Raw genomic sequence first — 10,961 nt, forward strand, 5'->3', positions numbered from 1 at the left:
TATCTTTACATCTTTGGGTTTTTGACTGACAGACAAAACAAGTCACCTGAATTAGTCATTTTTCACTATTTTCTGATATTTTATACATTATAACACAACTTAACAGCAAACAAACATGATATAAACTAAAACAATTCAGGTCTTAGATATTGAGTCCCTCCTCAAGACCACAAGCACAAGATGGAAGATGGAGGACCTGTCAGAGTTGATATTGTTGTTCAGTGGTTCAAATTTCTAACAAATTTGTGATTAGTAAAATGATGTAGACCCAAATAATATGGAGTAAAGCTGTGCTCTCAGGGACCCTGGGCAATTTGCCCGGTTGGTAATCCAGCCTTGCTCCTACTAAAATATATAGATAGATATAAACTACGGTTAAATGTGGGTTTAAATGATGCAGGGTTAGCTAGTCATCCTGAATCACTTGATAGCATAAATGTATGTAACTGCTCCCAAGTTCAAGCTAAGTCATTAAAATATTTTGACATTTGACAGAAAAAGAGAAGAGGGATTAAAATATAAAGAAAGCACAATTAATCATTTACATCTTCTAGGCCACATTTAATTTGGAAATGTGGACTCGGAGGTGGTTTATACTGTAGTGAAAGAAAGTGAAAGTAAGTGAAGGAAGAAAACCACGCAGCAAAAGCCAACAGTATCCTTTCAGGAAGGCGAGTCTTTAAAAAGGAGGCAGTGAAACGGATTTGAACGCGCCCCAAATATTCCCGGGAAAAAATATTACGTCATAAACCCCGCCCGTCAACGTCCGCCTGCTACGACACTCTGAGAAGGATGCGTTTGTTTTATTTTGCTGGCTGCACCGCTTTCACTCACAGGCGTCACCGCCAAACCTGCCGAACAAGCCTCGTTGGTGCTGAAATTAAAACCAAACGCATTGTGTTTTATATTCCCGCCTCTTAAAATCGCACCGACCAATTATGAAGCGCAACGTCATCGGGTTATTTGAATATTCATTACATTTCGCGGGCTTTCGGTACCACGTGGTCGTTTCGCGCGAAAAGCGACTCCCGGCCGGAAGAAGAAGAAGTTTCTTTACAAGAGGCAGAAACAGACAGACGTGCAGCAATGGCGGTGAGTTAAAACGATTAAAAATCAGATTAATACAGACTAAAATATATTATTGTCATGTTCATGTGTCTGCTGAAGGAGTGAGAAGTTAAATTAGGCAGATTTACGTTTGTAGTTTGAGTTTCTTACAGTAAATAAAGTTGTCAGCATCACAACAATGAAGACAGAGACGGGATGAGTTTTTTTTTTTTTATCTGACTGAACCATAAACCAAAATGCTTTTAAAGTTAAATCTGCACAGAATTAAAAATACATTTTCTAACTATGTTCAGCACTGCGAGCATGAACAATAATCTGTGATGTATCTGCTTTGTTTGTCGTCTTGCTGACTCGCCATGTGGCTGCTAAATTAACGTTAGATTAAGTGTCAGATTAGATGGATTACAGAAGCGGCTTTTAAGCAGATAAAATAACAAAATATAGGTGGAAAAATAACAAGAGACGTCACAGAATAAGAGATAAAACACACGCATAACATCTTGAAACTCAAAACTTTCATCAGTAACTCTAAGTTTCCAGCTACATTTGATAAGTGCTCACATCTATTGACCCTTCAAAGAAGTTTAGTTGGTGGTTTAGTTAGTTTAGTGTTTGAGCCTCAATATTTGATCATTTTACCTCCTGTAGCTGGATTTTTCTCCACATCACCTCCAGCATCCACATCAGTCATAACTCATTTTCTCATTAATATATCATATTTAGTTTAACTCAGAGATCTGTTACCATGATAAACTGTCATTTAAAGAGATACAGATGTGCAACACAGTTTGTCTGGTGTTAATTCAGCTTCTTACTGATTATTACTGAGACCACAGTCTTGTATTGTATTGTGATGTGGTCACAATGGAGTACAGAGACAGTGCTGCCATAAAGAAAGCCATTATTTGTACATTTATTAAACTTTTATTAAGCTGACGACAATCAGCGGTGGAAAACTTACTCTCATCCTTTAAAAACTGAGTAGTTGATCAATCGATTAGTAGATCAGCAGACAGTTAGTCATTCTAAAATACTTTTTTAAAGACAAAAATGTCCAAATTATCTGGTTCCAGCTGCTCAAATGTGAATATCTTCTGGTTTATTTAGTCGTCTGTGACAGTTTGATAAACATCGATCAACATTTTTCTCTATTTTCTGACATTTTATAGACCGAACGACATAAAAACGTTAAAATAAAAACACACTTGCAAGTAAATGTGAAGCATTCAAAACCTACAAGTTACAAAATACAGAACTATAATCAGCAAAATGTATATAAATATCAAAAGTAAATGCACTCAGTAAGCAGAATGTCAGATTATGTCTATTAAGATTCAAGAAACTTTGTCACATAGTAAAATAAATTTCTGTTTGACACATGTAACAATAACAAAGTAGAAACAGTAAAAGTATCACAGTTGGTTTATTATTACTGGTGCATTAACATTTTAATGTTATAGTTTGTTGAGTTTATCATGTTTTATACATAAAAATATAACCTGCAAACTATTTGTAACTGTCAAATTAAATCAAAAGTTCTGTTCTTCCCTTTTAAAACTAGTAGAATTATAAAGTAGCATCAAATAGAAATACACAAGTGAAGTACTGAACTGAAAAACTAGATACTCTTTAACTTGAAACAATATAAAACGTACAACGATGGCTCCCAGTCGAGTAGATGACGTCATGTTCCGGTATTGAAGTAGTCGACAATCCTTGTTGTGTCGACAGGATTCCTCCGAGTCGTTCCACATGGCCACCAGCCCCAGCCGAGGCCCCAGGAGAGGAGACCTGACCTCCAGCCCCGGCAGAGACCTGCCGCCCTTCGAGGATGAGTCGGAGGGGCTGCTGGGAGAGGGACCTCTGCCCGGAGAGGAGGAGGAGGACGGAGACGGAGAGGAACTGATCGGGGACGGGATGGAGAGGTGAGGATGGGAAAAATGACCTTGTGTTGGAAAGTAGGGATGTTGTTTCGAATGATGAGATGATAACAACTCCTCTTCCTCTTCCTCTCTCCTCTCCGTTCAGGGATTACCGTGCCATCCCGGCTCTGGATCAGTACGAGGCTGAGGGTTTGGACCTGGATGACGAGGATCTGTCGGAGCTGTCGCCTGGAGCCCGAGCCGCCGCCGAGGAGGCCATGAGGAGGAGGGACAGGGAGCAGGGCGTCAGCGGGCGGCTGAGGAGAGGACTGCTCTACGGTGAGGAAGAGAGAGAGCGGACGGATTCGGAGAAGGAGACGTGACTCCTCTTGTGAAGTTGTTATTGATCTTTATCGTTCATTTTTCGTTGTTATGTAGATAGCGAAGACGAGGACGACGGGCGCCCCGCGGCCCGGCGAAGGCGGTTCCTGGAGCGGGCGGCAGAGGGCGTAGTAGACGGAGAGGAAGAGGAAATGATAGAGAGCATCGAGAACTTGGAGGACATGAAGGTTTGTGTAATAAAAACAAAAAAAAAGGTGCTTTTCAGCTCTGATTGGTCTCCAGCTGCGTTAGAAGCTCTGACATCATCATCATCATCTCTTCCATCTGCAGGGTCACACCGTGAGGGAGTGGGTGTCCATGGCGGCTCCGCGGCTGGAGATCTACAACCGATTCAAGAACTTCCTGCGTACGCACGTCGACGAAAACGGCCACAACGTCTTCAAGGAGAAGATCAGCGACATGTGCAAAGGTTGCTCCGCTTTTCAGCTTTGAAATATGAGGAAACGAACACGCTGGTGAATCTTTGTCACGGATGTTTAACTGATTCCTGTTTGTTTGTTTGTTTTTTAAACAGAGAATAAAGAGAGTCTGGTCGTCAACTATGAAGATCTTGCAGCCAGAGAGCACGTGTTGGCCTACTTCTTACCTGAAGCTCCAGCTGAAATGTTGAAGGTGAGAATACTTTAGTTCCCAGCTGGTGGGAAACCGCGGCGTCGTTGTGAAGCGAGTCGCAAACATTTGGGTCAATTTTGTTAAAGTGATAAAACTACTTTGAAATGTAGCAAACTTCCAGAACAACTCCTTTATATTGACGCATCATTTCCTGCTTCCTGGTTAGTGTTGCTACAACATGCAGCTCTACCGTATCAGTAACATATCGATGCCGGCTTTGTGGGTCATGTGACAATCGCCTTGCACCTCCGTTGACTTTAGCGTCTTTTAGAAGACCGGCCTGTTAGTTTCTAATCTTTGGCTACTAATCACTGAATTAAATATGAGCTCCTTCAAAACAAACCTGTATTTTTTCTGCAGGTTTTTGACGAAGCAGCTAAAGAAGTGGTGCTGGCCATGTACCCCAAATACGACCGCATCGCGCACGAGATCCACGTCCGCATCTGCAACCTGCCGCTGGTCGAAGAGATCCGCTCACTCAGGCAGCTCCATCTGAACCAGCTGATCAGGACCAGCGGCGTCGTGAGCAGCTGCACCGGCGTCCTCCCTCAGCTCGCCATGGTCAAGTACAACTGTAACAAGTGTAACTTCGTGCTGGGACCCTTCTTCCAGTCCCAGAACCAGGAGGTGAAGCCGGGTTCCTGTCCCGAGTGTCAGTCCCAGGGACCCTTCGAGATCAACATGGAGGAGGTGAGAAGCTCGGGCACGAAGAATATGAACATTTATATATTTATTATAATAAAATGTTTCCTATAGTGGATGTACTTTCTTTTTAGCGTGCAACAAAGAGCGTTTACAGATACGCTGATGTTATACGTTCAAATCCTTTTGTCTCAGTTAATTAATCAATTAACCAATCGTCTCCGTCCTGCAGACCGTGTACCAGAACTACCAGAGAATCACCATCCAGGAAAGTCCCGGTAAGGTCGCCGCCGGCCGCCTCCCGCGCTCTAAAGACGCCATCCTGCTGGCCGACCTGGTGGACAGCTGCAAGCCGGGAGACGAGATCGTGAGTAGATATAAGATCATAAATACACATCTCGCCTTTTAAAAACAGGAATAAAATGCTGGAGACACGTTACAAGAACATCATGTGACTCTCTTGCATTAAAAAAAGTTTTAAAAAATCACAAGTCGGATCAAAAATGCTCCCTGATGCTTAAAGTTTTATGTCCGTCTCAGGAGCTGACGGGCATCTACCACAACAACTACGACGGTTCTCTCAACATGGCCAACGGCTTCCCGGTGTTCGCCACCGTGATCCTCGCCAACCACATCACCCGCCGAGACGAAGGCGTCGCCGTGGCCGAGCTGACCGACGAAGACGTCAAAGCCATCGTCGCCCTCTCCAAGGACGAACGCATCGGAGAGAGGGTGAGGAGTCGACGCACAAACTCTCACATATATATATATAGAGAGAGAGAGAGAGAGATAAAGGCTCTGCTGGCTTGTGTTTATAATATTATAGATGTTTCCTAAACTTTCCCTCCATTTTTCTCTCACATGTGTAGATTTTTGCCAGCATGGCGCCGTCCATCTACGCTCACGAGGACATCAAGAGAGCTCTGGCTCTGTCGCTGTTTGGAGGAGAGCCCAAAAATCCAGGTAAAAACCCAGAAGAAGAAGAAGTCTGGTGGCAACTTTTCATCTATTTTCTTGCATCATATAACAGATTTTTCTCTTTATTTATCGTCAGTCCTCACAGATACAGTGTTGTTCTGTCAGTTTGTGATCTATAAACTCTCTCTTCTCTCCTCCAGGTGGTAAACACAAGGTGCGTGGAGACATCAACGTGCTGCTGTGCGGAGACCCGGGAACCGCCAAGTCCCAGTTTCTCAAGTACGAAGCAACACTGAAAGCATGAAAACACATAAAGCAAAGCTAGAAACACACCGACTGTGAGAAGATGTGGAAATAAACATGTGTGGGAAAAATGAGTCATGGATCTGAACTTCAGGCGTATTTTTCTCCGCAGGTATGTCGAGAAGGTGGCGAGCCGCGCCGTGTTCACCACGGGTCAGGGGGCCTCCGCCGTCGGTCTGACCGCCTACGTGCAGAGACACCCGGTCAGCCGCGAGTGGACGCTGGAGGCCGGAGCGCTGGTGCTGGCCGACCGCGGCGTCTGTCTCATCGACGAGTTCGATAAGGTGAGCGGAGACGCCGACCCGGGGCTCAATAATAATAATAATAATAATAATAATAATAATAATAATAATAATCCTTCCTGTGTTCGGTCAGTCTGAAGATGGAATAAATGAATAAATAATCTCCGTCTCTCCAGATGAACGATGCAGACAGGACGAGTATCCACGAGGCCATGGAGCAGCAGAGCATCTCCATCTCTAAAGCCGGCATCGTCACCTCGCTGCAGGCCAGATGCACCGTCATCGCCGCCTCCAACCCCATCGGTACGTAACAAACAGGGCAGCGCCAACGTTATTACACATTTAAAACAAACCACAGATGCCTTAAATCACTGTTGGTTGACATCATTTAAAATGATCACTACACTATGCTGTAAAAAGCTTGAATAGAGGTTAAACTTTGGTCAGTGTGGTGCGTTCAGGTGCTGCTGGGAAACTGACGTGTGTGCTGAGAGTTGGTTGTTGAACAGCAGCTTGTTTTTAAAGGTTCCCCTGATCTCTAGAGCTGCTACAGAGAAGGTTTTTTAATGTTCACTATTCTGGTGATCTACATGTGGCTGTAATTTGCCAGGAAACACGTTATTGCACCAATAAAGGCGGGACAGAAGACGGCACGCTAGTAAACATGGATGCTAACAATGCAGGATTTAAAAATATCTGCTTTGCAAATGTTTTGTGAGGAAGGAAATTCATTCAACACATTTGACTTGAAATAAGTCAGTCGACAAAAAAGTTAATCAGCAAATATTTAGATTTTAATTTAATGTTCTGGTAAACATGACCTAGTTTTCTCAGATGTTTTATATGATAGTAAACTCAACGTCTTTGCTTTCGGACTGTTAGTCGGACTAAACAGGCAGTTTGAAGACGTCACTTTCCTCTTGAGTTAATTGTAACGAACACATTTCATCAACTAGAAGATTCATTGATAATAAATGTGTTCATGTTTGCTCTCAGTCTGTACTGATAACATGTAAATAAAACACTCGCTGTGCTCTCATTGTTTCAGGCGGCAGGTACGACCCCTCCCTGACCTTCGCTGAGAATGTGGACCTGACGGAGCCCATCGTGTCTCGTTTCGACGTGCTGTGTGTCGTCAGAGACACTATCGACCCCGTACAGGTACAAACACCTTCTTACCTGTCCCTGATACAAGCCTTTAATTAAAACCGAATCTTTAATAAAAATAAATTAAATCTCTCGTTTTCCTTTTTTTACCGACCAGGACGAGATGTTGGCTCACTTCGTGGTCGGCTCCCACATCAAGCATCACCCTAGCAACAAGGAAGGGGGCGTGGCCTTGGAGGAAATGGTTCTGCCCAACACGTCAGATGTGCCGACTATTCCCCAGGAACTCCTGAGGAAGTACATCATGTACGCCAAGGAGCGGGTACGAACACACACACACACACACACACACACACACACACACACACACACACACACTTATACACCACAGCCTTGTCTGAGAGTTTTCATATTTGTGATTAAATGAGTTTAAAGTATTTTAACTGACAAAAATGTAAAGTTTTTGTTAAGTTTGAGTGACAATGGTTAACTTAATCCAGACTAGATGTGTTTAATGATGATGATGCAGAAGGAAATAAACATTTTACCACTTTGAAATTGTCATTTTTAGCTGTTTTGTGTCTTTAAAGCAGATATATTTTATCTGTTTTTAAGTTTAGAAGCAAAAATTCAGTTTAAAGTCATGAAATATGAAGTTTTGTGCGTCTCAGGTTTTTCATGAATGTTTTTTTTCTGGTGTCTGCAGGTTCATCCCAAACTGAACCAGATGGATCAGGACAAGGTGGCTCGAATCTACAGCGACCTGCGTAAAGAGTCCATGGTGAGTCTGAGTCCTTCTGATGATCTAACGATGTTCTCACCTCCAGTTAAATCAGTCAGGAAACCGAAAGAAAGACTGAAACTGATTCTGAGCAACGACTGAGAGATTTTAAACCAAGAAAGAAATCAAATTGATACAATAACATTTACAGAACAGACATCATTTGTAGTCATATTTGACCTTTTCTAAGCTCTCTGTAAGTATGTTGCTGCTGTTTCTATGACGACAAAACATTCATGTGGAGCTGCATCGATTAAAGAACTTTATTCAGCAACTATTTTAATAATAAATTAATCATTTACATCATTTTTTAAAGCAGAAGTGTCAAACATTTGATGGTTTCTTGATCTTACATGATTGTGAAGTGAAGTTTTCTGCAGTTTTATAAACCAAACAATTAATGAAGTATATATCAGGGAGAAGTCGTTAGTTTCAGCCTCATGTTCACGCCGGTTTGGTCTCGCTAACAGGCCACAGGCAGCATCCCCATCACGGTGCGTCACATCGAGTCGATGATCCGCATGGCGGAGGCTCACGCCAAGATGCACCTGAGGGACTACGTGGTGGAGGACGACGTCAACATGGCCATCAGGGTCATGCTGGAGAGCTTCATCGACACGCAGAAGTTCAGCGTCATGAGGAGCATGAGGAAGGTGCGTTATAAAGAGGATCAGAGTTTCACGGAGACATGAATCCCGACGTCAGTCCTGATGTTTTTTTTATTTAACTCGTTGCCGTCTGTGTTTTCCCGTCCAGACGTTCGCTCGCTACCTGGCCTTCCGCAGGGACAACAACGAACTGCTGCTCTTCATCCTCAAACAGCTGGTGGCCGAGCAGGTGACCTACCAGAGGAACAGATACGGAGTTCAGAACGACACCATCGAGATACCAGAGAAAGACCTGCACGATAAGGTAACAACACAAGGAGACAGATAGTGAACATGCTAAAATGCTAAATGTTACATCACATACAGTCACATTATTCTCTTGATTTGTTTGTTTACGATCACATAAGACGAAGAAGAGCAGCTCAAATGACTTAATGATTAATCATCTATCAAAATAATTGGATATTAATTTTCTCTCGCTACACTTTAACATTCAGTAAAGTTTATAAAAGCAAACAGCATCGTGTGTTATTACAGGTTAGAGTGTGAATGTTTTCTACAGTTTTTATATAAAAGAGGCTCAGACACAAAGGAAGTTAATGATGACGCATCCTCCTCCTGCTCTTCCTCCACCTTCCTCCTCCTCCTCCTGCAGGCGAGACAGATCAACATCCACAACCTGACGTCCTTCTACGACAGCGACCTTTTCCGCTCCAACAAGTTCAGTCACGACGGCAAGAAGAAGCTGATCCTGCAGCAGTTCTAAGAGCCTCTTCGGCCTCCCTTCATCATCCTCTTCCTCCTCTTCCTCCTCCTCCTGCTGCCCCCTAAACATGAACTAAATTTCAGGACCAGGAATGGGTCGTTGGGTTTTCATCATGTTGGACTGAGACGTTCTCTTGTTTGGGTCTAAGAGGGAAGATGCAAGATGAAAAACGTTGAAGTTGTGGCTCATCCTGCAGCGTCTCCGGAGGAATATTTGAGCATCTGTGGTGACGGGAAGTAAATGTTTGAAATGTACATTCAGAGGGTCAAATTATGTTTTCGCTACGTCACCACAGATGAAGAGTTTGTTTCCAAAATAAGAGCAAAGATATGGAATTTAAAAAAAAAAAAGAATTAGACTAATTTACAAATGCTAAATGTTTTGGGAACGTCTCCTCCTGTTTTCTCTTCCCGGGATCGTCTGTATCGGCCCTCAGGTTGGGCTGATTGTAAATAAATGTACATGTTTGTGTCTGTATTGTTGAAGATTTCCTCTGTTAGTAGCTGTTAAGATATTTTTCAGACTGTTCAGTTTCAGGTTTGTTTGTTCAGATGGAGAGAAACTAGCTGGAACTGTATCGTCCATACTGATGACAAAAGAGCAGAAAAAAAACATGTAAAGGTAAAAATAAATCAAGTTTTGCTGTTTCTACTGTTGGATTTGACTTGATGTTGGATTGTAGGTCTGTTTTTGATATTAAACTTGTATTTGTTAAACATTGGTCTTCAGTCTACTTCATCTCCACAGCGACTCGTTGATGAACACTGATCTGATTGTGCTACAGCAGCTATATGTGTTTACTGTCAATAGAAAACATGAGTTTTCCCAAATTGCCAACCTGGAAACAAAAGTTTGTGAGGAAACTTTTAGCCAGAGTGTCGGGAGGCAGATTCATTCAGACCAGTGTAACCAAAGAAAACCACAAGTGTCTCCAAACATGGAAAATAAATCAATCCATCCAGACAGAACTGTATTTCTCACAGGGTTGTTGTCTCCCTGAAATCAATAACTGGTATATGACAGTGTTACTTGTATCAGTTAACGTTGTTTACACACATTATTCACAATATAATCTTTACTATAAGCCATAATAAGTACAAAGCACATTAATACTAAGATATCCACTCGATATGACTGCTGAAGCCTCATATAAGCTTCAGATAAACCTTTATGGTCTCCATCACTTACACTGAAAGCACATTTGAAGGAGATCTTTTAATCAACAGACTTAAAGTCCCCCTCCGGTTTCTCTGAGCTCATTGAAAATCCAATTTTAAGGGGGGCGGGTCTACGAACATGATTTGTGACATCACAAATAGTTTGAAAGCCAGTCCTGCTCCAACATTCAGAGACAATATGCAATTTTACAATTTACAATTTAATTTAGCAAACGCTCTTATCCAAAGGAACATACGTCTGAGAGCTGATACAACACAAGCAGGGATCAAGTCAGGAGAGAACAACACAAGGAAGTAACATTATGCTTAAATCTGAGTCTAATAGGACGTAGGTGCCAACAGGTAGTGCACAGATTGTTTAGAAGCAGTTTTTTTTCCTCTTCCTTTGGTCCATCGAGTGCAGAGGTGTTTGTAGAAGAGCCGGATGTTTAGGAGACATCTTGTGTCCAGCAGTTAAACTTCTGAAATGAAA

The 10,961-nt window shown here is 42.5% G+C and overlaps 1 protein-coding gene across 1 annotated transcript; it reads left to right on the top strand.

Moving 5' to 3' along the window:
- Window positions 1–986: 986 nt before the first annotated feature.
- On the top strand, window positions 987–10,027 carry mcm2 (minichromosome maintenance complex component 2). Its single transcript, XM_044349945.1, has 19 exons — window positions 987–1,092; window positions 2,800–2,993; window positions 3,097–3,269; window positions 3,369–3,499; window positions 3,603–3,741; window positions 3,847–3,944; window positions 4,305–4,634; window positions 4,819–4,953; window positions 5,127–5,318; window positions 5,456–5,549; window positions 5,705–5,783; window positions 5,920–6,091; window positions 6,226–6,352; window positions 7,098–7,210; window positions 7,314–7,478; window positions 7,863–7,937; window positions 8,408–8,590; window positions 8,694–8,849; window positions 9,201–10,027. Exons 1-19 carry the CDS (start codon window positions 1,087–1,089, stop codon window positions 9,309–9,311), a joined length of 2,673 nt encoding a protein of 890 aa, XP_044205880.1. The 5' UTR covers window positions 987–1,086; the 3' UTR covers window positions 9,312–10,027.
- Window positions 10,028–10,961: the final 934 nt, after the last annotated feature.

This window comes from Thunnus albacares, chromosome 4 (assembly GCF_914725855.1).
Source record: "Thunnus albacares chromosome 4, fThuAlb1.1, whole genome shotgun sequence".
NCBI classification, from domain to species: Eukaryota; Metazoa; Chordata; class Actinopteri; order Scombriformes; family Scombridae; genus Thunnus; species Thunnus albacares.

Coding starts and splice junctions, on each gene's coding strand:
- mcm2 (XM_044349945.1), top strand. Junction 2,994..3,096: donor ATCGGGGACGGGATGGAGAG/GTGAGGATGGGA, acceptor CTCTCCGTTCAG/GGATTACCGTGCCATCCCGG. Junction 3,270..3,368: donor GAGGAGAGGACTGCTCTACG/GTGAGGAAGAGA, acceptor GTTGTTATGTAG/ATAGCGAAGACGAGGACGAC.